The sequence below is a fragment of the Trypanosoma grayi genome (genome assembly GCF_000691245.1).
Source record: "Trypanosoma grayi strain ANR4 Tgr_40_V1, whole genome shotgun sequence".
Classification (NCBI taxonomy): domain Eukaryota; phylum Euglenozoa; class Kinetoplastea; order Trypanosomatida; family Trypanosomatidae; genus Trypanosoma; species Trypanosoma grayi.
In genome coordinates, this window is record NW_008825659.1 from 7,826 (window position 1) to 32,401 (window position 24,576).

General features: G+C 51.7%; 8 protein-coding genes across 8 annotated transcripts; all 8 read left to right on the plus strand.

Moving 5' to 3' along the window:
- Positions 1-694: 694 nt before the first annotated feature.
- DQ04_00401050 (AIR9 protein) lies at positions 695-3,574 on the plus strand (the record flags this gene model as incomplete). Its single annotated transcript, XM_009308922.1, has 1 exon — positions 695-3,574. The coding sequence occupies one exon, from the start codon at positions 695-697 to the stop codon at positions 3,572-3,574; it is 2,880 nt and encodes a 959-aa protein (XP_009307197.1).
- A 796-nt stretch (positions 3,575-4,370) lies between these two features.
- Positions 4,371-6,395, plus strand: DQ04_00401060 (GTP-binding protein; the record flags this gene model as incomplete). Its single annotated transcript, XM_009308923.1, has 1 exon — positions 4,371-6,395. The coding sequence occupies one exon, from the start codon at positions 4,371-4,373 to the stop codon at positions 6,393-6,395; it is 2,025 nt and encodes a 674-aa protein (XP_009307198.1).
- Positions 6,396-6,739: 344 nt separating this feature from the next.
- Positions 6,740-7,681, plus strand: DQ04_00401070 (putative chaperone DNAJ protein; the record flags this gene model as incomplete). The annotated part of the gene is made up of 1 exon (XM_009308924.1): positions 6,740-7,681. One exon carries the CDS (start codon positions 6,740-6,742, stop codon positions 7,679-7,681), a length of 942 nt encoding a protein of 313 aa, XP_009307199.1.
- A 411-nt stretch (positions 7,682-8,092) lies between these two features.
- DQ04_00401080 (protein phosphatase 2A catalytic subunit) lies at positions 8,093-9,004 on the plus strand (the record flags this gene model as incomplete). Its single annotated transcript, XM_009308925.1, has 1 exon — positions 8,093-9,004. One exon carries the CDS (start codon positions 8,093-8,095, stop codon positions 9,002-9,004), a length of 912 nt encoding a protein of 303 aa, XP_009307200.1.
- Positions 9,005-10,683: 1,679 nt separating this feature from the next.
- Positions 10,684-14,157, plus strand: DQ04_00401090 (pleckstrin domain-containing protein; the record flags this gene model as incomplete). Its single annotated transcript, XM_009308926.1, has 1 exon — positions 10,684-14,157. One exon carries the CDS (start codon positions 10,684-10,686, stop codon positions 14,155-14,157), a length of 3,474 nt encoding a protein of 1,157 aa, XP_009307201.1.
- A 2,022-nt stretch (positions 14,158-16,179) lies between these two features.
- Positions 16,180-18,717, plus strand: DQ04_00401100 (hypothetical protein; the record flags this gene model as incomplete). The annotated part of the gene is made up of 1 exon (XM_009308927.1): positions 16,180-18,717. The coding sequence occupies one exon, from the start codon at positions 16,180-16,182 to the stop codon at positions 18,715-18,717; it is 2,538 nt and encodes an 845-aa protein (XP_009307202.1).
- A 1,458-nt stretch (positions 18,718-20,175) lies between these two features.
- On the plus strand, positions 20,176-21,531 carry DQ04_00401110 (hypothetical protein; the record flags this gene model as incomplete). Its single annotated transcript, XM_009308928.1, has 1 exon — positions 20,176-21,531. One exon carries the CDS (start codon positions 20,176-20,178, stop codon positions 21,529-21,531), a length of 1,356 nt encoding a protein of 451 aa, XP_009307203.1.
- A 370-nt stretch (positions 21,532-21,901) lies between these two features.
- On the plus strand, positions 21,902-24,160 carry DQ04_00401120 (ABC transporter; the record flags this gene model as incomplete). The annotated part of the gene is made up of 1 exon (XM_009308929.1): positions 21,902-24,160. One exon carries the CDS (start codon positions 21,902-21,904, stop codon positions 24,158-24,160), a length of 2,259 nt encoding a protein of 752 aa, XP_009307204.1.
- Positions 24,161-24,576: the final 416 nt, after the last annotated feature.

A 24,576-nucleotide genomic window follows, 5' to 3' on the forward strand; every position in this document is an offset into this window, starting at 1 on the left:
AAAAAAAAAAAGAACAAGTTTGTTCCTGTCGTGCTTTATTTGATGCCCTAAAGAATGCAATGGCCCTCTTCACAGGCTTCCGAGACGGTTCCCCCACACATTCTTGGGAACTCGTGGAAAGAATGTGGGCCCAAATATTGTCTAACCAATTTGTTGGGAAAGGGGGGTTTCTCCCATTGTTGTTTTGTCTAATCAGAGGCTTTCGAGTAGGGACCAGAGTAAATATTATCCTTACAGTCCCACCCACCCCCTCTAACTTCCGCCACGCGGCGGTGTCTGGGAGAGTGAGACCCAAAAGTTACTCTTTCGTAAGTCGATTGCAGATTGATAGACCAAAGACTCTGAATGGGGGAACACCCCAACTGAAGGGGATGGGCAGCTCCAAGAAGAGTAAACATCTTGTGTGAGATTGTCTGATTATGCGGTTTTGTCCCTCACCGACCTCATAAGAATAGAGGCAACAGAGACGGCAGCATCAGGCAAATATGCCGAGGATGTGCTCTTCTTCTGCCATTTTTCTATTGACCACCTCTGGGCTCTTCTTGTCTCCTTTTTTTGTCTTCGATCAACAACGCAAAAAAAAAGTCCATATACGAAAACAGCGGTCTTTGATTTAGCAACAACAACAAAAAAGACAAACAAGCAAAACAAACAAACAAAAAAACACACAAGCAACACCTTGTAATTATTCCAGATGGCTACCCGTACTGTGCGGCGCGGGGGACAGTTCACTAGCCTCAAGCCCAGTGGCTTGACGCTGAACAGGAAGGACCTCCGAAGTGTGCGAGAGACGACGCTGGAGAACTACTCCACGGAGTACCTTTACCTCCGTGAGAATGAACTGACAGAGTTCGACACCGAGGTCACCATGGAGAATCTAAAGGTGCTGGATCTGTCTATCAACGACATTGGCGGAACAGTGGACTTCCTGAGCAAGACTCCGTTTCTGCGTCACCTCTACATGACAGGAAACAAGATTGAATCTCTGCAGGGGATTGCGAACTTTTCTTCCCTGGAGACACTGTGCCTCAGCGACAATGCCATCAACAGCTTCGAGGGATTGGAGCGCCTGCCCAACCTGCGGGTGCTTTCCCTCAACTTCAATAACATCTCTTCATTTGATCACTATCCCAATCTCCCATCACTGCACACACTGAACCTCGTGGGGAACCCCGTGACGGACATTCCGTCTTACCGCAGTATGGCCATCGCTATCAACAACCCTAACCTCGTGACGATCGACGGCAATCCTGTCGAAGGCGAAGAACGTGCGGCGTTGGAGCACTACCAGGGGAAGGTTGTCAACTGCGTCTGTGAAGGGTTTGTTGTTGAGGGTGACAACGTTGAAGAGGCCGCTGATGCATTCCTTCTCAAGCTCCAGCGTGTAAGGGAAAAATCCAAGTACCTTCAGCTCTGCTCCATTCGCCTCACACCTGAGGATGAAACACGCAACGTTCTTACAGAGGGATTCCCAGTGCGTCTGACCTGCTGCATGCAGGACATCCGCGCGTATGAACAGCGTACGGCTGATAACTTCTACTCCCGTCATCTCTTCCCCGTGGCATTCAAGGTGTCTGGTGAGGCGACAGAAGTCTTCGTGGTCGGTTCGATGAATAACTGGACAGACCCCATTGAGCTGGAACGTTGCGAGGAGGAGGGTGAAATTTATTTCCACACCACGCTCTATCTCCCTGCTGGCGACTACGAGTACCGGTACATTGTGGATGGGGCTGAGATTGTTCCCGAATCCAATGGCGTGATGTCAAAGCACAAGCAGGGCTTCTGTTACCTCTACAAGGTCACTGAGCTTGAGCATCCAGATGAAGAGAAGGATACCGTTCTTCACATCCGGTGGATGAAAAGCACTCAAAACAACCACTACGAGGTCATTGAGGACAACAATACGCTTGTGTACACACCAACTGCTGCGGATGTGGGGTGCTGTCTGCGCGCTGAGGTGCTGGCATACGTCAATGGCGTCTTCTCCTTCTTGTATTTCGACATTTCCACTCCGATCGTCGCGGGCCCACCCACATGCCCCCACCTTGAGATCAAGGGCAATGCAGTCGAGGGCCACGTGCTGATGGCGGAGGCTGACTACGTCGGTGGCGTTGAAGGAAACTCTTCCCTGGTCTGGATCCGCGTTACCCCAGAAGGCGAAGAGATTCCAATCGACATAGGTGATCCGTGGTCCGGCTACAAGCTGACAAGCAGTGACGTTGATTGTTGTATCAAGGTGGAGTTCACTCCTATGAGGAACGATTGGGTGGCAGGTGAGCCCCAATCGGTCGTCACGGCTCCTGTGGTGGCTGGAGCGCCAGAGTGTGAATCCATCAAGATCATTGGCAACCTGATCCAGGAGAGTGAATTGGAGGTGGAGGTGATCTACTCTGGCGGTGTGGAGGGTGCGAGCTACTACCAATGGCTCCGCAAAGATGACAACTCGGAGGAGTACTACCCGATTGAAGGGGAGAATGGCACACGTTACGTGCCTACGCTCGAGGATGTCGGCAAGTGCCTGGCAGTAGAGTACACTCCTGTCAACAAGGATGGTGAGGAGGGCGAAACGTGCCGCTGTGTGTTGGAGAAGCCCATTGATCCATCGGCACCGGAGATTCACAACCTCCAAATTGTGGGCGAGCTGACGGAACAGCACGTGCTTACCCTTGAGTACGAGTACACTGGTGGTCACTTCGGACCGCATATGATTCAGTGGTTCCGCCGCGATCGCTACAAGCGTCTTACGAGGACGGGCCGCCCGAACAGTGCGACACTCGCCCTCACCAAGCGTGAAGTTGACTGCACGATTGAAGTCTCGATCACGCCCGTGCGCTTCGACGGCGTGCAGGGACGGGCGGCAACTGCAAAATCCGACGGCGTTGTTTCCGCCGGTGCGCCGCAGACCAACTTCATGAACGTGGTAGGCGAACCTCTGGTGGGCAACACCTTGGAGCTGGAGGTGGAGTACTTTGGTGGTGAGCCCGGCGAACCAATCATTGAGTGGGCGCGTGAGGATCCCGAGACAGAAGCCTTCGAAGTTATTGAGACCGGTGTGCGCAGATACAAGGTGCAGAATGCAGACCGAGGAAAGATGATCCGTGTCACATACACGCCAGTGCGTAAGGACGGCGTCCTGGGTGAGGCGAAGAGCCGTATCTTGCAGGTGCCACACAACGAGTCGGATGAGGAGGAATCACAGCAGCAGCAGCCGTGTGAAGAGGGGGAGGAGAGCGATGCGATTGCTGAAGAAGTGGGAGAGAGCCGTCATGTGGACCCGAATAGCCCAACAGCGCTACCGGAAGAGTATGAAATGGAGGCTGCGGTGGACGATGCGGCAGCTGAAGAGGCACCAGAGGCCCAACAGGAGAAAGAGGAGGAGGCAGCTGAAGAGGACCAGTACGCTGAGATCGGCGATGAACCTGAAAAGGGCGAGAAGAACGAGAATGACGAGTACGCTGAGATTGGGGACTCCCCCGAGAAAGAGGGAGTTATTGGGGGAAAGATCAAGGAGGCCATCGCTGCCGCCCATGACTCGGACGAGGACTCCAACCAGGCTGCTGAGAAGAAGGATTGACACTCTCAGACAAATATGCACATAAACAAGCCAACTATCACGAACTGATTACCACAATCACCACCTCTTCCATCACCACCAAAAAAAAAAAAAGAGCCTGAGACGTTGTGAGGAAGGATGGCAATTAGGCATAATAAACGTTCAGTCAATGTAACTCCCTGAATTCCTGCCTACATATGTAGGACGGATGATGAGCGTGCCACAAAATGGATACGTAGAGAACATGTTTCGCCTTATTCTATTTCGGTCATTCATTGAGGGGTAAAAAAAAAGAGGAATCAATGAACCAACAAACAAAAGAAAAACAACGAAAAAAAAAACATACACTGTGGAGGTGTAGGAAGGCGAGGGACAAGGGGCAGAGCGCACGCGCAAGAAGAAAATATATAGCACTCAGGATCGTACCATACGCAAAGGAAAAAAAAAAGTGGTTCAGTGAGGTAATCGAAAGAAAAAAAAAAGAAAGAGGAAAAAAAGAAAAAGAAAAGGGAGAGAAGATGAGAACGCGTTCTCCCTCTTATTTTTTCCTTTTTGTTGCCATGTAGCAGCTGTTCTCTCTTTGTATCTGGTACCCAAAATACGTTTCCAAAACGGCTGCCTCTCTGGTAGGCTGCCAGCACACACACACGGCGCGAGTGAGTGATTTCTGTTGTTCTTGCCTTTCCTCGGCATGCTGCGGGTATAAGGTGCTCTTCTTCTTGTTTGCTCTTACAGCGCAAGTTATACCTGTCTTGCGCGTACGTACAGACACACATATACAGAAAATTGCATCCATCATAGCACCATTTGAGGGTTCATGCGCTTCCTTTCCCGTCCACTACTGAACAAGGTGGGTAGACGCTCAGCATTAGAGCCTGCTGCTTCTGCTACTGTTTCTGCTGAGCCAGAGTGCCGATCCTCAGTTCCGCTTCTCCGCTACCCCGTGATGTCGCCGCGTGAAGAGAGAGTGATGCGCCTCAGCGAGGAGGTGTTCTCCAAAGGTAACGTGCATCTAAAGAATGTCGAGGCCCTTTCTGCTCTACCAGAGGGACTGCACTCTTTCCCTGAGGTGTGCTTTATTGGCAAGCCAAACGTCGGGAAATCGACGATCATATCATGCTTGCTGCACAACCATCGCTTGGGGCGTGCTGGAAGTACACGTGGAACCACGCGATTGTTGCAGTTCTTCAACGTGGGAGATGCGGTGCTTCTCGTGGACACTCCTGGGTACGGTGGCTGGAAGGGTCGACATCTCTCGCAAAATTTAGCTGACCGTGCGAGGGCCTTCGGTATTCTTTTTCGTTATTTGGCTCTCCGCAAGCGAGGGCCGCTGAAGCGTGTGTACTGGGTGATGGAGGCAGCGAAGCCAATCCAGCCAAGAGACGAGGAGATCTTTGCCTTTCTACAGGAGGAACAGATACCATTCTCGGTGATCATCAACAAAATTGATCGCTACCGCGATGACCGAAATGCTCTTCAGCACCATGTAGAAAAATTATGGAAGCTTTTTGGTAGTGCCGAAGTTCCTGTCCTGGGTACAAGAGCGAGCCCGAAATATCCAGAGCGTTGTCTTAACTTAAATGCTTTGCAACATGACATTACTTACTACTGCACACAGGAGCTCAGCCAGCTAAATGATTTGACGTATAAGAACCTCAAGGAACTTAGTTACGCGCCTCCAACCGTGGAGGAGATGAATGCAGTGGAGCGTCGGTACCCACTGGAGTCCTTCATTCTGCCACAAGAGAACAATTTGTCATTGGAACGTTTTGTTGCGAGGCATGAAGAGGCAAAGGCGCGGTGCCTGTCGAAGTTGCCCAAGGCGGCATTGCTCTCCTCTAGAGACGAAGCTGTGAATTGTCTCTTGAGCTCCAACGACCAAGAAGACAATCTTATTGAGAATGACAACACCCTTGGTAGGGCGTCTCAAACGCAACCGTTACTAGAGGAGGCCACACCAGTTGCACACCCTTCAGCTACGCCAATAACAGCAATTGAGGCAACTGAAACTCCTACTTCTGACTCTACTACTACTACTGCTACGTTCGTGGAAGCACCGGTACGATTCCACGTTCGTGCGTCACTCCGAGCTGCGTTGGGGCGCCACTCTAATGAGAGCAACGATGACGACAAGCTCCGCTGGGATAAGGCTGAGGTGCCGGTGACGTCCTTCTCCACAGATTCTAGCTCGTCCTTTATATCGAATACCGGTAAGGAGATGGCGCCGTCTCTCTTTAGAGAAGGGTCTGCACCGCCAGTCCGTGCACCAATAGCACCACAGCTTCCTCCAAGTATGGATCGTGATACCCAGACTGTGCGGGCCATCAATGGTGTGCATATCCCTAAGAGCATGATAACCGTATCAGTGTCTCAACTACCCGCGAGCCAAAAGGATTCCTTTGAGTATTTCGCACAGCATTCAGGTACCGAAGGTTATGAACAGTTTCTAACTGCGGAGGCAGAGGGACAGCATACATTTCTGGAGGAGGGAAAGCATGCATGCTTCACTGACAGTGAGATGTTAACACTGCAGCGCCCGTTGAAAAAGAGCGAGCGCAGGAAACGCTTGGACCGGGTGCTGGAGAAGTACCTCTCGCGTGTGCGCAAAGACCGATCTCTCTACATGCAAGCAGAGGGCTACATGTGCCCGTGGTTGGCGGGTGCGGGACAGCCGTCGCGGGTGGCTGTTATGGGGCTTGCTCCTGGCCAATTCTCCATTGGTCGCGGCGGGGGATTGATGAAAGGACTGAAACGCACAGGCTTCGGCGGCAAGAGTTACTCGGCGGACACCATGAAGAATCGTGGGCGCGCAACGAAGAAAACGGGTTACTGGGCGGCATAATACCGCTGATTGATTACGCCTTACTTTGTTGCCTGGTAGAGGAACTAAATTCCAAAACAGAGAGATGGTGTATGGCGTATGAGGGAATGAGTGTAACGGGAAGGGAAATGAAAAAAAAGGGTCCACGTGCTCTGTTTTCTTGGGAACCTTGCTGATGCGCGTTCTGCTTGCTTAACTCATTGCTACAATAGGGAACCCGCAAGGAAGCGATCACATACTTGTATATATATATATATATATACATAAATACCCAGGAGCTTGCCGGATACTGTATTGGTGTGTAACTACATATACGTGTGGATATATATCAGTGCTTGCCGCCAACAGGGGGAGGGGTGTGAGCAATGGGCTCCGATGTATTTGAGCTGGTAGGGAACACCGCGCTCTATGATGTGCTGGGCGTTCCCAAGACAGCGTCAGAAACCGACATTCGGCGTGCGTACTACAAGCTGGCGGTGCTGTACCACCCGGACAAAAACCCCGACGGGGTTGAGCTCTTCAAGGAGATTAGCTTCGCCCATAGCATCCTCTCCGACCCGCAGCAGCGCCGGCTGTACGACAACAAGAGGCTGCGCTCGCATATTGAGGGGCAGGCGCGGGCATATGACCCCATGATGGACCCCAATGTCGAACTCACCGCGGAGGAATTGCGCGCGTTTGTGGAGCGGAAGCGCTTGGAGGAGGAGACTAGAAAAAAGAACAAAAGTGAGTTTGAGAAGCGTCGCGAAGAGGAGATGCGGCGGCGTGCCGAGTATGATGCCCAAAACCCTGCATTCAAGGAGGAGTACGAACGCATGCGTGCCCGTGCAAAAGAGGATGCCGAGCAACGCACTAACGCTGTGGCGGTGCATCAGCAGCCCACTAGCGCGGAGCTGCTGCAGCGTCTGGAAATGAAGAGGTTGGCGGAGGGAGAGGAGAGGGAGAAGGAGCGCCTGACGTCCAGCACGTGCGTCGCCGGCGCTAGTAGTGGTGGTGCGGGGGGCGGCGCGCCACATTCTATCAAGCGGCGTATGATGCAAGAGTTCCGCGTGCGCCACAACGGCCAGACGCCTGCGCCCAGCACGATGGACGTGGATGTTGACCGCGAGACGTTGAGCAGCCGACTGGATTTTGTGGCGGAGATGAAGACGAAGAAGTCGTACAGCTGCGAGCTGGAGGGGCGTATTGGCAAATACGCCAACTTTGACTACCGCACCTACGTTGAAAAGGGAATCGTTGACGGCGGCAATGTTCTTGACGACGCTATACTTGCGGATGCTTTGGGAAACTACGATCGTAACAGATGAACGGATGAGGCCGCAAAACACACACACACACACACACACAGAAAAAAAAAAGACATTCATATCAGTTGGAATCGGGGTGATGTGCTCACCACTTTGTCTGTTGCTTATTATGCGATGTAATATCTCATTGTGTATACAAAGAAAAAAGACGAAAAAAAAATGAGAGGACGTTTCATTTTTTTTTTTTTTTATGTCTTGGATGATATCTGCGAGGACGCCGGATGTGGTGCGTGGATCCCCTCAGCTTGAGTTTCTGTAATCTGTCTGCCTTGTCGCGACTTCTGCTGCCGTTCTTGTTGCTTATTGCGGGGATATCCGTATTCCTTTTTCTCGGATGTAGAGAGAGAAAGAGAGAGAGAGAGAGTGAAAACGATTTTGGGCCAACACAAATCGTCCTAGAAGCGTGTGCCTATGGATTCGATCGACCAATTTCTGGAGACTGTGAGCAAGGGCACATGCCCCCGAGAATCCGAAGTTATGAAATTGTGCAACCGGGCACGAGCCATTCTGGACGAGGAGGCCAACACTCACGTCATACGTGCCCCGTGCACCATTGTTGGGGACATCCATGCCCAGTTCTTCGACCTCATCGAGATGTTCCGCGTGGGCGGCGACGTTCCTGACGTCAACTACGTCTTTATGGGCGACTACGTTGACCGCGGGCACCACGGCGTGGAGACATTCCTCCTGCTTGTCGCTCTCAAGGTAAAATACTCCAACCGCGTCGCCCTGCTGCGCGGAAACCACGAGTCGCGGCAGATCACGCAAGTGTACGGCTTCTACGATGAGTGCCTGCGCAAATATGGCAGTGTCAATGTGTGGCGCTACTGCACTGATGTCTTTGATCTCCTCCCGCTTGTCTGTGTGGTGGAAGATAAGATCCTCTGCGTGCACGCCGGTCTCTCCCCGATGATCACCACCGTGGGCCAGATGGAGGCAATCGAGCGCCGCTGTGAGGTGCCGCATGAGGGGGCGATGTGCGACCTGCTGTGGTCGGATCCAGAGGAGATCGAGGGCTGGGGCCTCTCGCCGCGTGGCGCCGGCTATCTCTACGGCGAAGACGTTGTGCGAGCGTTCCTCGACACCAACAAGCTAGAGCTTCTCTGCCGCTCCCACCAACTCGTCATGGAAGGCTACAGGGTTATGTTCGGTGACACACTCGTGACGGTGTGGTCGGCGCCCAACTACTGCTACCGCTGCATGAACGTCGCGTCAATATTAGAGTTAGATGAACACCTCAACAAGAACTTCAAGCTCTTTGAGGCGGCGCCGGAGGAGGCGCGCGAGCCTTCGAAGCCGGTGATGCCGGAGTACTTCCTGTGACGCCTTGACAGGTGGTGCGTGCCTGCAGTTTGGGACTCTTTCCCCCTTGTTTTTTGGAGTGGAGATATGATCCCACAAAAAGAACGGGGGTGGAGGGAGGAGGTTAGAGGGGTTACACGAGCAGCAAAAAGAAGAACGAACACAAACGTGGGAGGAAGAATACGAGCAGTGCGCTTGCGAATATAAATTATATACGACGCGAAGAGGCATGTGCTGCTTTTTATTATTATTTGCTTGCTCCCGACTACTGTCCGTTCTGTAGTTGCAAATGAAGAGGGGATGCTGGGTGGGGGGGGGCTCTCCCACCAGCCACACTTTCTTGCCGCTCCTCTTGTGCAGTGACCTCTCGTCTGCTCTTGCCACATTCACATTTCACACTGTGGTGCTGCTGTGATGGACACAGAGCGTACAGCGTCGCTTGCACAGTCGCATGTATGTACACAGATACGAGCATACACACACTTATTCATATACATATGTGTGAACTCACATGAGGAGGTGAAAAGGAAACAAGAAACAAATGGAAGATGAGAAGAGGAGGAGAACAACGCAAGGAAAAAAAAACAACTGAAAAAAAAGGCAATACATCGAGGACTGATTAACGCTAAATAGACTTTGAGCGGAGGCCTTTTTGTTTCGAAGCGAGAAGAGAGGTTTCCTGACTGCTGGGGGGACAGGGGACCTGAATGAAGAAAGTGAAATACCAAACAGAGAAGAGTGCGTTTGAGCAGTTTCTTGATGGGTATAGATATAATGCACTGCAGTGCGTTCCTACCGTCACGGTTGTATGCTTGCTCTTGAGCGAAGTGAGTGGGGAGGGTGTTGCATTCTTTTATTCATCTTTGTGTGTGTGTGTGTGCTGATTTCTGTGAATAAGAAACACACGGTGCTTTCATTCTTCGGTCCTCCGTCATCCACTCCAATTTTTGTCTCCTCTTTTACTCCCTCCAACTGTATGCTTGTGGGCACTTGTGTGTGTATCTGCGGTGATGCATCTTCCAGAGCTGTTGAGGCGAACAGAGCAATTGTAGGGAAGGACGTCACGTGTACAACTTCAGTCGGGCCGTGCATGAATGAATGAGGAACATTGAGTGAATGAAAGAGTAAAGTGAAGTTGCGGAAAGGAACGAGAAAAGAAAGAGGAGCACCAACAAGGAAACAGAAAAAGAGCACCAACAACAGTATAAACAGAGAGACCGAAGCGGTCTCTTTATTATAAGCATACTGAGGGGCAAAGAAAGGAGAATGCAAAAAAAAAAAGAAAATAAACTACGTGTCCGTCAAAGAACAACTGCGTCTTCGAAGCGATGGTCTTGCTGACCTCTCTTTATATCTCCTTTTTTCTCACTCGCTATTCTCCCCCTACCCGTACTCAGTTCTGATGCTGAATAAACGGTGGGAAGTTGAGGGTGCATCTCCAATCGTCCCTCACTTCTGCATGAATGTCGACGAATCTCTACGGCATTGCCCGCTGTGGTGTTTCCTTCCTTCGCTTTTGTATCTTTGCTGCTGTGCTTTCCACTCCAGTTCACACTCCACCCTTTGAACGGTGGCTATATTTCCAGTACAGCAAGAAAAAGGAAGACAGGCACACACACACACACACACCCATACGAATACACAGCAGTGATTAAAAAAGCTGAAACATTTCTAATTGCTGCTGCAGTCTGCTTTGACGGATGTACGCTTCCGATGCAGACCTCCCGCAGCTTGGTGTTTCCACAGAGAGGATTGAGGGCTCCACCAACGAACCTCAAGGATATGTGTGGACAAATGGGAGAAATGAAAGCCCAACAATTTCCACGCTTGCACCAGGGGTGAGTGTGCCCCTCCTCTCATATCTGCAGACCACACCTGTTGAGGGAATCATCACTGATGAAACAGGATCCGGGGAATCAGTTGTGGGGGCGACAGCGGGGGAGCCAGCGGCTGAGGGAGAAGCTGAGGGGCTTCTAATTGAGGACCTTCGGAGCCAGGTGCCTCAGCAAAGGGAAACAATATATGACAGCGGGGTGCCATATCCTGAAAATAATGAGGCAGGCTTTGAGGAGCCGCGAGGTGAGACTAATACCTCATTTCCAGCCACCGGTCGGCCCAGAAGTGAGGAGCCTGTACCCACCGAGCTTTCAAACGACGAGTCTATAAACGAGAAGCCTTCTTCCGGGGATCCTTCGGTCTGGAAAACAACTTCAGAAGCAGCGCACATGGTGCCAGTGACGGGGGAAACAGCTTCGACAGCCTCAACAGAAAAGACGACCGATGAAGGTACGACTTCTGATCGAACACTCGAGAAGGCACCGATCGATAAACACATCTTGAGAAATGCAAGTGAAAATTTGGAAGCTGAAGTAATAGGTGCGGAACCGGTCAACAACAATCTTTCGACAATGGAGTCAGCTACCGAGATACACGATGAAGATCATTCTGTTGTTGTGGTAAAAGAGCACGACCGACATTGTGGAGAACAGAGAGATGAGGCACTCACACCAGATGTGGGGGAAACTGAGGGTGCCGTTTTGCACTTGTCCAATGACACACTGAGCCAAGGAAAAACGGCAGATGAGAAGACAGATACGCAGGCTTCTGAGACATCTAAAAAAAATAGCGAACCAGACGGCGAGAACATACGGCATCGTCGAGTATCTCTGCAATCGTCAGCAGCTCCTCAGTCAGTGACGGAGTCATCCATTACTGGGGGCCAACAACCACGTATTAATGCATCTCGGCCCCGGGATGGACATCAAAGACTGCACAAGTTTCTTGTAAGAGAAGAAAACAAAGCTTTGGATGGCTATACGGGCATGCATTCGGTGAAGGCCGTTCTTCAGGGCGGAAGCGCCACGGCTTTTGGATGCTATGGTGATATGCCCCGTCACAAAGATCCACAGGCCGTTCATTCATTGCTGCAAGCAGCCCAACTCTTTGACTCGAAGCGGCGCTTCCCAAACCAGCAAATCTTCAAGCTGAAGATTGTTCTGCTGGGATATCAAGAAGTGGGGAAGACCTCGCTGCGAAAGTGCTTTGAGTCCGAGCCGTATTTTTTTAAGAGACTACCGGATGTGAAGACGACAACTGGTGTGGAAGTAAACACTCAGGGTATTTGTGTCGGTGCCGACCATGTCCAGCTGATTTTTTCGGATTTTGCGGGACAGGAAGCATATCACTCGCACACGCTTTTCCTGACAGATCGATCTATTTTTCTTCTTGTATGGAAGATATCGGCTGTTGAGCAGGACTTTCAGAGTTCCGGCATCAGCGTAAGTGAAGAGGAACGTCTGTATAAGTGGATTGCGGANGTGTACGCCAAATTCCCGCGGGCCAAGATTGTGCTCGTTGCCACGCATCTTGACGAACTTCGTGTTCAGGGGCAGCGTAGCGTGGAGAGGATACTCGCGAAGGTCGAGGGAAAAATCATGGACTTTATGCAGCGCATCGCCGCTGTAGATCCAGATACCGGCACAATCGTCACCAATAAGATTGTGGGAAACTTTGCTGTGTCTTGCAAGACACGGCGGATTATTGCGGCTGGAGGACTGCGACACCTGTCAGGGCAGAAGCTAAGCGCACTTCTGCGCTTCTTTGCCGAGGTGGCCCACAAGGAGTGCATGGATGACGTTGATTTTCCCTCCGCCGCCATTCCCGGACGTCATATTCAAATCATGAAAGAATTGGAGGAGAATAAAAAACGCTTTCCACAGAGATTGTTGATGCCGCTTATCGAGTTTAGACATTTAGCGTTGCAGTTTGGGGTAAACTCAGACAAAGAACTGCTTCAGATTGCTCGTCTTATGCACAGCTGGAATATCATTTACCTTTTTAACTTTCATCGGTTGGAGGATGATGGAATTGCCATGTTTCGCCCACTTTGGCTGAGCCGTCTTGCAGCTGCACTGTTTTCATACGCCCACGTGCTCCGAACTCCACTGCATCTTCGAAGTATCATTGGTGGCCTCGAATACATAGTGAGTCGTGCTGAGGCTGCTGACATGCACCTCATCCGCAAAGGTTTCCTTCGGTGGCCTCTGGTTCGCGTTCTGTTTCGCCAGCCACTACATGACGTGTTGAAGAGAGAACCCGTTGACTCTGATTATAAAATGGCTCTGGAGCTCCTCGTTGCCTTGGATCTGCTGTATCCCGTTGACATTCCCTGCGACGAATTCGCGCTGATGGAGGAGGAGACGCCAGTGATTGATCCAGAAGCAGGGCGGCCCATCATCCACGAGCCGAAAGTCACGCGCTACTTCATACCAAGTCTCTCTCCGTACGTTGCCCCAGCACGCCTTAAGCGGCTCGCGCCAGTCCTATTCAACCGTGGCGCAAAAGTGAAGTTTGAGTTCAATCTTCTTCCGAGTGAAATGTGGTGGCGGTTTCAGGCGCAACTCCAGAAGTATCAGCAGGTCATCACTCTGCACGAACCACACGGTGCCCTTTCGGCGGAGAACGACGAGGATGTGCTGGATCACTATCGCCTCCTTGAGGCAGATGAAGAGCACAACCGATGGATTGATGCCATGTGGCTTCGTGGCGATCACTGCCGTGTCTTTTTGTACCGAGAAGGTCTGCATGTAATCCGCATCTTCTCCACGGAGGCAAAGCCGCAAGGCGCTGAGGAGGTGCTTGCCGCTATCGAGAGAGTCATGTCGGACCTTCTGGAGGAGTATCGCGGTTTAAGGCGGACAGTGGAAGTGGCGTGCCCGGAGCCAAGCTGTAGCGGGTGGCTTATGGCCAGTGATGTGGCAACCGAAGTCAAGGTTATGTGCCACACTTGCAAACAGTTCATCGACACAAAGGATATCGTCGCGTCCGGCGTAGGACCACGCGGTTCTCGCCATGTGAGTGACGCATTGTTGGAAGAGGCTGGGGAACTGCTGTACTTTTCCCTTAACCATCGGGGATGCGTTCAGATGTGCGAGTACCTCGGGGTGGCCTACCGGCGGCCGAACAGCCTTGGCCCAGACGACACGAACAACATCAGTAACAACAGTAACGACGACGATGTGCCGATGGAGCAGCACTTGGACTTCATGTACGCTCTTGACAAGGTTGTTAGCGCGGCACTACTGCACAACCAGCGGGAGCGTGTGGAGGAGGAGGCGCGTAGGCGGCGGATGCTGGAGCATGCCCCACTATCCGCCCCGTGTCTATCGTACTGAAAAAAAAAGGGCGGAAACGAGAATGATGGGGATGAGTAGATCCCTGTCAGTGCTTTTGTTTTAACGCATGCATGCGTATGAGTGGGTGTGACGGAAGTAACTGAAGTGATGCTGTGTGTTACGAAAAGAAAAAAAGAACAAAAGCGAAAGGAAAAGTAGTCTGGGAAGGGGAGGGAAGGGAACGGATTAGAAATGCGAGAACATGATTAATCCTTCTTTCCTTCATAATGCACGCGTGTGAGCTTCGGACTCCTCGGTGTCTTGCTTTAAAAGGCGACGTTGCCTGTCTGTTTGGACCACAACTACCCCCACCCCCACCCATGCGAGTTGCCAAACCGTTGTGTTTAGGCCATCTTGCGGTTTTTTTAACTCGGGTAGTTCCTTCGTTCCGTTTTCTCGCGGGTGCCCCTCTTCTTGCCAGCAGATACTCCGAAAAATGCGGCTGCTTTCTGCCCATAAGAGGACGTGACTGCGTCTGCTTCTACCTTCAATGCTTCTCTCGCTGGCTACCGCGTCTTTACACGTTGTGAAAGACGGTGAGGCGTGGGAGAATGAAGCAACGCGACGAGACACACTTCAGGACGCAGTGATAGACCTCAGCTGTGCGAGATTGACATCACCGCGAGCCGTCTCTACGTGTTATTCACTGTGAAATGTGAGAAGGCGGCCGAGCAACAACTTCCTCCTTCGCATCCTCGTCACTGGTGTCGCTAGGTTTTTTGGCCCACAGTGAGGCACATACTTTCATCGCCGTGGGTATAGGGTGACTTTCTTTGACAACATTGTATTTGGTTACGAGGACAAGGTGCTGCCGAAGAGAAGGTGCTTCAGCCGAGCTGACCTGGCGGACGTTCTGGACGCTAGCGCACATACCGCTACAATGTGAGTGTGGATACCGTGTTCCACTTTGCGGCGGCACACTGTTTTATCTTCTTTAGTACATCAGGAACCACTGAAGATAATGCTGAACGAGTGCTGCTAGCGGACGTCCAAGTTTGGCCGCAACTGCTCTGCTCCCTCATCAAGTACCAAGTGGAGCTTCTGGTGTGAGGCTTTGGTGTGTCTTACGGCATGAATGTTGTCATAATGAGTTTCTTTTATCTTGGCGATCTACACCAAGACTTCTGTTACCACAATCCGCTGCTCATTTTGTATACTGGAAGAGAGTTAGTGCGTGGTCGGCGGCTCGTGCTGTCCAGAAGAGGAGAAAGGCTGTGGGACTACGTGTATGCCACCGACCTTGTCGACTTGGCAGAACGGGTCATGACGTAAACTAGGGCCATCATGAAAACAGTAAATGCCGCCTCGGGGGCTGTCTCCTCCACTAGGGGGATAATTAAAATATGTGCCGGCATCACGAGGAGGAAAAAACGCCTCCCCTCATTTCCACCCCTTCAAATGTGTTTTGGGATGCGTACCCAAACTGGTGGAAAGGTTGTTGTCCCCGAATTGCGAGTATCCTTTTGAAGGGTGTGCCCGGCTGCTGCGGCGAAGACAAAGGAGCTTGCTGTGTTGGAACTGAGGATAAGTATAAGGATCTCAAGATCTTTGTCAATTGCATACACGGGGTGGGGGTGGGGTGGCTGTGGCGGATCTCGTCACTCCTACTGCTTGGGTTTCCGGAACACACACACACACATGAGGATTGCTCATTGATTTTGTTATACATACATATATATATATATATATATGCCTCTCTGTCATCCCAGAACGTTGTCATTTTACATGCTTTTGCTAGCCTCATCGTTTGTAGCTATGAGACTTTGGACGTTCTAGTTAAGAGTACGGATAATTTTGTGTGCGGAACCATTCACATGATGTGCATGGTGACAATATTTTATGGGCGCGCGTATCTGTCCGCTCTTTTCCTATACATTTATCTTTTTCTTAATCACATCTTCTTACCTACGCGCATACATACATACATGTACACTTATGCAAAGACCCCAATAGTGGGCATAGAGTAGAAGTAACACACGTGGTGGGTGAAGTGACAAAAAAATAGAGAAAATACTGTGTGTAATGTGGAAAGGCCTTCCAAAGAAGAACATCAGTGACCTTGACAAGGGGGATGGCGACGATGGTTACCTCCTGACTGCACTGCGAGAGCTCTATTTCAAGCTTTTAGGGGCACAGCCTGAATTTACTGAAGAGGATGTCGTTATCATGCCCTACCCATCGCCTGGCAGCTCACCGACGCACTCGCCAGGCTCTTCGCCCCGCGATTGGGAGGCTGAGCGCGATCACGACGAGCCGGCGTCCCTGGCGAGGGGAGAGTCGAACCCCAGACAGCACAATGCCTTATCGTCTTCTAGAGGTGAAGAGTCATTGTATTCACAGACGGTTGCGGTGGATCTCGATGAGCCAATGACAAGCCGCCAGTTCCTCACAACAGTGAACAAGTTTGAAGCTAAATCAGTGCTGCGCAACCGAAGGACGGCGGGAGATGCATTAAAGCTCCTGAACCACGGATACGCCTTAACGTGGAGAGACACTGGACACTTCTCGAACACCACAGTCAGAGGTTACAGAGGTTCCTCCCGACCAATGGCACCCAATACTCGTGACTTCAGGTGGCGCAGCAACACTGCTACGACGGCTACGTTGCGACGTTGTCTTTTCACCCCATCATTATTTTCCATTCCAAGCCATAAACCGGCGGAAAAGCTGGTTGCGCTCATGAGTAAATGTGTGGAGGCACTTCTGGTATACGCCAATGAATCGCCGTCTCTGCGCACCTTGGTGACCTCAAATGTGATGTTGTTGAGGTTGTTATGCTTCATATGTGTGGAGGCGCGAAGGTTAGAGGCGTCACTTCAGAGAGACGCGTGGCGTGATATCGACGCGGAGCTTAATGAACTTGCTTCGCATTGGCGAGCATTCCCTGCCACTCTGCCTTTTATTGGGACACTGCAGGAGTGCTACCTCATGGAGTACCTACTGGATGTTGCCCTTCCACCTGCTGTGTGCTCGATGAGGTATGATGGTATCGCAATGACGCTATACCAGAAGAAGGAGCGGCTAATGATGGACATGGTGTCGAGCCGATCTGGGTTTGGAAACATGACAAAGGGGTTGCCGTTACGCGGCTTGGCAGCTCTGGTGAGTATGTCCACGTTTACAGAGCCGAGACTGCGTGCCCGTGCACTGGACAGGATGACTGGTGAGGGGCTAGTGCTGACGCTTCGGGAAGAGATGTGCGGTGCCACCAAGGAAACTGTACGAGCGTTAACAAGTGTGAAGAGCGGCCGCCAAAACCCTTCAAAGAAGGGGCCTTCGCCCTCTTCGTTACGTCTCACACCACGGGGGGTAGGTGGCGTCTTTGCCTCTTCGCAGCTGCGGCCCAAGCGAGCCCGCAGTGAAGGGGGATTGCTTGATGTGCAAGAGTCTCCTTGGCGTCGCCTTGGTTATTGCCTTGATATCTTGCAATGGCTAACAGCACCCAATTTGGCGCATGAAATTCCTTCCACCAGTGCCACTACTACTAAGGGAGTAGTACGTGCTACAGCGTGGGCCTCACAAACAGATGATGTACGCGGAATTTGTGCGTGCTTGCTACGTTTGTCTTCAATCAAGGTTCACAACTCACCGTCCCCGTATCCACATCCATTTCAGGAGCAGGCTCTGGAGTGTGTCCGCCAGATCGCTAGCTACAGCGCAGTTCTGTACGGTATTGTGGTGGAGGCGCTGGATGACGTATTTGACGAGTGCAGCGAGGGGCGTGCGCATGGGCAAGATGACTACACCGCGTTGCTTCTTCCTCTTTTAGTGGAACTGCTGCAGCTCAAGCAACACGCCGAGGCGAATGAAGAGTGCATACGGCGTTGGTTCACATGGTTGGCAGAATGCTTGGTGCCGCAGGTCTTTGATGTGCCAGTGCTCACTTGTAACAGGGAAAACGGGAACACGACGTGGCCGAGAAAAGGCAGGGGAAAGTTATCCAGTATACGCTGTGAAGCTCCCGTCTTGGCGCGGGATTTGCGTCGCGACGAGATAATTTCGCTCTCGCCATACTTTAACTTTGCGTCCCGTCTCATTAACGAGACCTCATGGCGTTGCGGAGCGGAGTCCTTCCTCGCTAAGATTGCGCTCCTTGCATACAATGTCGTTCTCTCCCAGGCTCGTCGGCCGAATCTCATTTTCGGACAGGCGTCCGCATGCTACGACGTGGTGGCACCGCTGCTGCAAACTCCGCATGGCGTGCTGCCGGGTGAGGTGACGGCCGGCCCCCTCGAGTCCTTTCGCACACCTGCCCGGCGCGGCAGCAAGACACTACACAAATCGCTGGAGACGCCATCTTCTGGAAAAAAGTGGGGCCGCTCCCACTCACAGGGCTCTGCAGACGGCGGGGAGGAAGTGTTCATCCCAAGCCCCAGCCAGTCCCCACTTTTCCTTGAAGCGTACTCGCCATCTACACCTGATGCGGAAAGGCGTAGGGAGTCGGATGATCTCCCGTCGGTGGAGGCCTCACCTTCATGTGGTGTAACTGTGTCGTCGTGGAGACGTCGGCTGTCACTCTCCGCCTTTTTGGCTGCAATAGGAGAGTACTACCGTGATTGATGTTGTGAACTTGTTTGTGTTTGTCTGTTATGGGTTGTGGTGCGAGGATGACGATGTCGGTACTGTTGTACGAATGGGGTGTTGGGTTCAACACCGGGAATGCAAAGGGAAAAAAAAGTGTGCGTGCGTGTGTGTTTGTGGGCGTATGTATGGCGTTGTGCGTAAGGCTGATTTGTGACTCCTGGGTTTTTCCGCTTGATACTTCTAATTTCTTTTCCTGTGCCTCGAATAAGATCCATCAAGTCGTGGAAGAAACTTTTGGCTTGGTAAGCATAAGTCACATCACCCCCTTGGTGATCAGCGGCAGCACCTGGAGGTCAAGGTGCGCTGTATGATGTACTTCGTCCCATTCGCGTACCAAGTGGGTCTCTTTTCCGTGCTCAATGCTGCAGGATCGATGCATGCATGGTACGCGACGCGACGCCGCATGATGCTTTTAACTGGAACCTTTAATACTGCCGTGGGGGCCGTAGCGGCGTACGCATACCCATTTGACGCCACTCTCTCAAGCGCGTATGCTGGCATCGCTGCAACATGCGCTTCCGCACAGTTTTTCCTGCANCGCATACCCATTTGACGCCACTCTCTCAAGCGCGTATGCTGGCATCGCTGCAACATGCGCTTCCGCACAGTTTTTCCTGCATGGCCTCCGCACAAAGGCCCTGCTGCGACCCACCCTGTTGGTGAGTATGTACTACGCGTGGTGCCTTGCACTCTTTGCCTACGGAGTGCAGTGTGGCAGATGGGCCTACATCCTCCGGGACGACTAACACAGGAGTGAAGGTGAGGGAGGCGTAGTGAACTGGGCAAAGGACCTAGAGAAAACGAAGTGGGGCTTGTCAATTATAGTGGAGACGGCGAAGATGAGATGGAGGTGGTTTTGGTGATGGTGGTGCTGCATTTTGCTTGAGTCGGTTTTAAAAAAAAAACTCATTATATGCTCTACAGTCAATAAGTCATATGAACATATATATATCTCCTCACTGGTGAATTATACACGCCGAGCACTATGAGACTGTCCTCACTGTACTTTAAGGTGTTTGGTTTTGTGACCAGCATGACAAACTGTGTTCTGAGGGAATACCGCTTGACACAGTGGCTATCTTGACCATATCACAACACTGCAGTACATATATTTTCTTTCTTTTGCCCTTCGCTCTTTTCTTATTTCCCTCCCCCCCTCACTCTCTCACCCTTTCGTTTGCACGTTATATTATCAACAGGGTTTTGCGTTGTGTTCGCCACACTTACAGGTGCGCAGAGAGGGATCGTCTGCGTGTGCGTGTGCGTCTGTGGCGACCAACTCTCCCCTTTGGGTGGCGGCGGCGGCGGCAGCAGCACCCTGAATAGGGTCTGGAGGCAAGCCATAGAAACACCATATATAAATAAAAAAAAAAANATATATATATAAACGGGAAACACAAAAGCAAAGAAAAAAAACGAATAGCGTACCGATTAATGCCCTCACGCCCGCTAGTTCGAGGTGCTCCGAGGGCAGCGGGCCCATGGGGTAACTTGCTCGATGGTCCTCGTGGCTCGACAAGGGGGCAGGGATACCGCATACAGTTGGATCAGGCGCCAAAAACAGGCACTGCCTTCTCGCAGACCCTGATGGATGTTCGGCAGCGTATCCTTGAGGAGACAAAGGTAGGAAAACGTGGCGGCAACAACAACAGCAACAGCAAGCTGCTCCAGGCTCATCGTCAGCGGACGTGGGAGATGGCGTTTGGACAGCCAGGGGGTGACGGGGTAGAAGTATCGACGATAGAATTCTCCCTCATCTGCCCGTATTCACGTGTGGCGTTGCGGTACCCAGTTCGAAGCAGGGACTGCCGCCACCTCCAATGCTGCGACTTAGATTCGTGGATCGCTTTGCTGGATAAGTGCCGTTCCATGCGTGATCCAGTGGCACCATGCCCTGTGTGTGAGCAACGTGTAGCGGCTTCTAGTCTTGAGATTGACTACTGGCAGATGCACGTCTTATCACAAATGCCGTTAGGAACCCATATGCTTGTTTTGGATGCGGATGGAAGCTACCGCAGTGGTGATGTCTCGCGTGACCAAAAAAAGCAGCATGTGACAGAGGTCATAGACTCCACACAGGCTGCGAGTGAGGGAGATGACAGTGGACTGTTTACGCTTTCCCCTGAACCTGCATCCTCGGGCCCAAGAGGACTGGGCAACAACCTCACCCGTGTCAAGCGTGAACGAGTTTCAGAGGATGCCTTCGAGCCACCCTCGTTGGATTTCTGCAGCACCTCCGGCCGACCAACGCAAGACGACGATGTTGTGGTGGTGCATTACGTGGAGGGTACACGACCAGCGCGTGTTCTGCCCAGCCAGGCCCGTCTGTGGGTGGCGCACTGCCCTAGATGTACCACAACACTTCTGAAGAGCGAGAGCGGCGATGTGGAGTGCTGCGCCACATGCGGCGTGGAGCGGTGGGAATGGACACTCCTGCGGACGTTTCCCCCCACGTCAGTCTCACTGGAGTTGACGACAGACGGCACGCTTATTCTCCGAGGGACGGATGCGTTGGCGCCGCATCTGCTTCGTGCCGGATTCTGCCGCGCAGTATTCGTGGACGAGACCGGCACTGGATGCAGGCGCAGAGATGCAGAGCTTTGGTATACCACTGCTGCACTTTCCCGCTACGAACTTGACTTCCTAGAGGCGTGCTGTCAGCGGCTTGCCAGTGGCGAGTCTGTTGACGACATGCCGGCAGTGCCTTCACGGTTTCGCATTCCACGCCGCCGTCCACCAAGAACAGGTTACGCGCCCACGCAAATAAGTTATACCAGTCTTAGTGCGTAAGTATATGCTCACTTTTTTCCCCTTACGCCTCGCTGTGGTTTTCTGTGAAGGTCTGTGTGTGTGTGTTCGTCTGGCGTGTTTTCGCGGCCTGTTTCTGTTTTGTGTGTACAATTGTTATGTGCTGCTTCTTGTTGAAGAGTTTCGGGTCAAGCAATGATAATGGGATTCTCCACCACATTGCATGAGATATTTTATTAAAATTTTTGTTTTGTTCTGCTTTCCACACTCTCTCTCTCTCTCTATATATATATATATATATATGTATATATATATCGGTTGGTTCGTGGCTAGTAGTGTTCGACAACTCTCCTATAACGTTCCCCATTCGTTGCTGGTGATGCAGCGCAATGCTCTACTGTCAGCGAGAGTGATGCGCGGCCTGTGGTACGGCCCAGCGCTAGGCAACCGCCAGCTCTCCACTTGTGTGGGGCCTTTTAGCACCGGCCAGCGGGCACCGACGCTTGCTGTCGTGTCTTCGCTGTGGACCTGCAGTCGTGCGTATCATCAGATGAGTCGTCCTTTCCTGGAGCCGTCACGCAAAGTTTCTACCGAACCAAAGACAACAACAAAAACCGAGTGCAAACAACATCAGAAACATCAACAGCAGCTGCAGCAACATCAGCCACCGAGGCAGCAGAAGTCTGTGACAAAGGACAAAAAACCCAAAGCAACGGAGAGCTCAATTGCCACAGAGGGTGGCGCGAGTGACATCCCTATCTACAGAGTGGTGACGCACGTCATACGACACTTGTGGCCGCCTGGAGAGCCGAAGTACCGTGCACTGGTGGTTGCTAGTGTGCTGTGCGTATTTGTAGCGAAGGTGCTGAAAGTGGGAGTACCGTTTTGGTTCAAGATGATCGTTGACGCATTGTCACCTAGCCACGCTGTTGCCAATACCATAACTGTGGTGGGGCCGTGGCAGGTCGGCATCTTTGGGCTTGTCGCGGCGTATGGTATCACTCGCCTGACAAGTTCCCTGACAGAAGAAATGAAGGCAGCTTTGTTTGCACCTGTCGGAAGCCACGCATCGACAGAAATTGCGATGGAGTTATTCCGCAAGCTGCACGCACTTGATCTACAATACCATCTTAGCCGCGAGACAGGTGTTATTAGTAAGGATCTTGACCGTGGCAGCCGCGCGTTCTGGTCCCTTGCCTATGCGTTGTTATTCATGATTGTGCCAACAGCATTCGAGGTGGTGCTGGTGTGCACAGTTCTGCAGAACGCGGCAGGCTTTGCTTTCATTGCCACAGCATTGACAGCCGTGTTTTCATACATTGGCTGGACGTATGTTGTATCCAACTGGCGGGCAGAATATCGTGCACGTTTCAACAAGGGCGATAGCCGAGTTGGTGGACTTACTGTTGATTCTCTCCTCAATTACGAAACGGTGAAGTACTTTGGAAAAGAAGACTACGAGGAGGCTCGTCTGCGACGTGAGACGGTGATGATGAACCGCGAGCTGATGCGATTGGACCAGTCCATGTCACTGCTGAACTTTGGCCAGCAGGCAATATTTGTCTTTGCCGCACTGATGTCTTTGTATCTTTCCACCTGTGGTGTGCTGGCGGGTGCCATGACAGTGGGCGACATGGTACTTGTGGACGCTCTGCTAATGCAGCTCTACACACCACTGAGCTTTCTTGGCATTATTTACCGTGAGGTGCAATCATCGACACAAAATATGCAGGCAATGATAGCGCTGCTCGATGTTCAGAGCAATATCACAGAGAAACCAGAGGCACGGCCGCTGCAGCTCACATCTGGCACAATTGAGTTGCGCAATGTGTGCTTCAGGTTCAACAACAACAACAACAAGAGCGACAACAATAATTTGAATGGAAAAAATGTGTTGAACAATCTTTCGTTAACTATCCCAGGTGGCAGCATGGTGGCTTTTGTTGGCCCCTCTGGCAGTGGGAAAAGTACTATCTTCCGCCTCCTCTACCGCTTCTACGATCCAACCGCTGGTGTGATTCTCATTGACGGTCAGCAACTGCCGGACCTGCAGCTGCGGAGCTTCCGCAAGGCAGTTGGGGTCATCCCACAGGACACCATTCTCTTCAATGAGACGGTGCGGTACAACATCCGCTACGGTCGCCTGGATGCCACTGACGCAGAGGTGGAGGATGCCGCTCGCCTGGCGAATATACACGAAAGTATTATGAATATGAGTGAACAATACGATACATTTGTGGGAGAACGCGGGTTGAAGCTCTCTGGAGGTGAGAAGCAGCGTGTGGCCATTGCACGCGCGTTACTTGATGATCCGCCTATTCTTCTGGCTGATGAAGCCACTTCCGCGTTGGACAGCGCGACGGAGATGCGTGTGATGCGGCAGCTGCGGGAGGCCGGCGGAAGAAGGCGCACCATCATCCTAATTGCTCACCGCCTCACTACCGTAAAGGACGCTGACATTATCTTCGTACTCGACGGCAACGGGGGGCTGGAGGCTCAAGGAACCCACCAAAAGCTTCTGGAGAGTGGCGGCTTGTATAGTGAGCTCTGGTCACAGCAGCTACATGACGCAAAGCGTGAGCAGATTGTAGAAGAGGATGTGGAGAAGGACGATGAGGAGGGGGAGGTGAATGAGAAGGAGAAGAGGGACGTACAGTGCGAAGGAAAATGAGTACATCAGGGCACGAGGAAAAAAAAAAAAAATGAAGCGGATTGATTAGGATCCACGCACTCTGTGCTGTCAGATGTTTCCTCCACGCATGCACGCCTGAATTCTCATCGGGCACTTCTCGAGTGCTGTGCCGTTGTGTTTTCTTTTACCCTTTCCCACTTACTCCCCTTTGAAGGCTGTCACGCGCTCGAAACTCGTGATCACATTGAATTTCTGATGCGAATCAAATATGCACGAAAAACCGAAAAACAACAACAACAAAAACTGATATACCGAAAAGAATATGAGAGGCATGCTATGGACATGCATATAGGCACCGTGTTCTGTCTGTATCCATTTTCCGCAGAATATTTCTTGGGTCTTTTCTCTTCCGTTTCACTTTCTTTTTGTAAATTCTTTCCCCCTATGGCATGTGA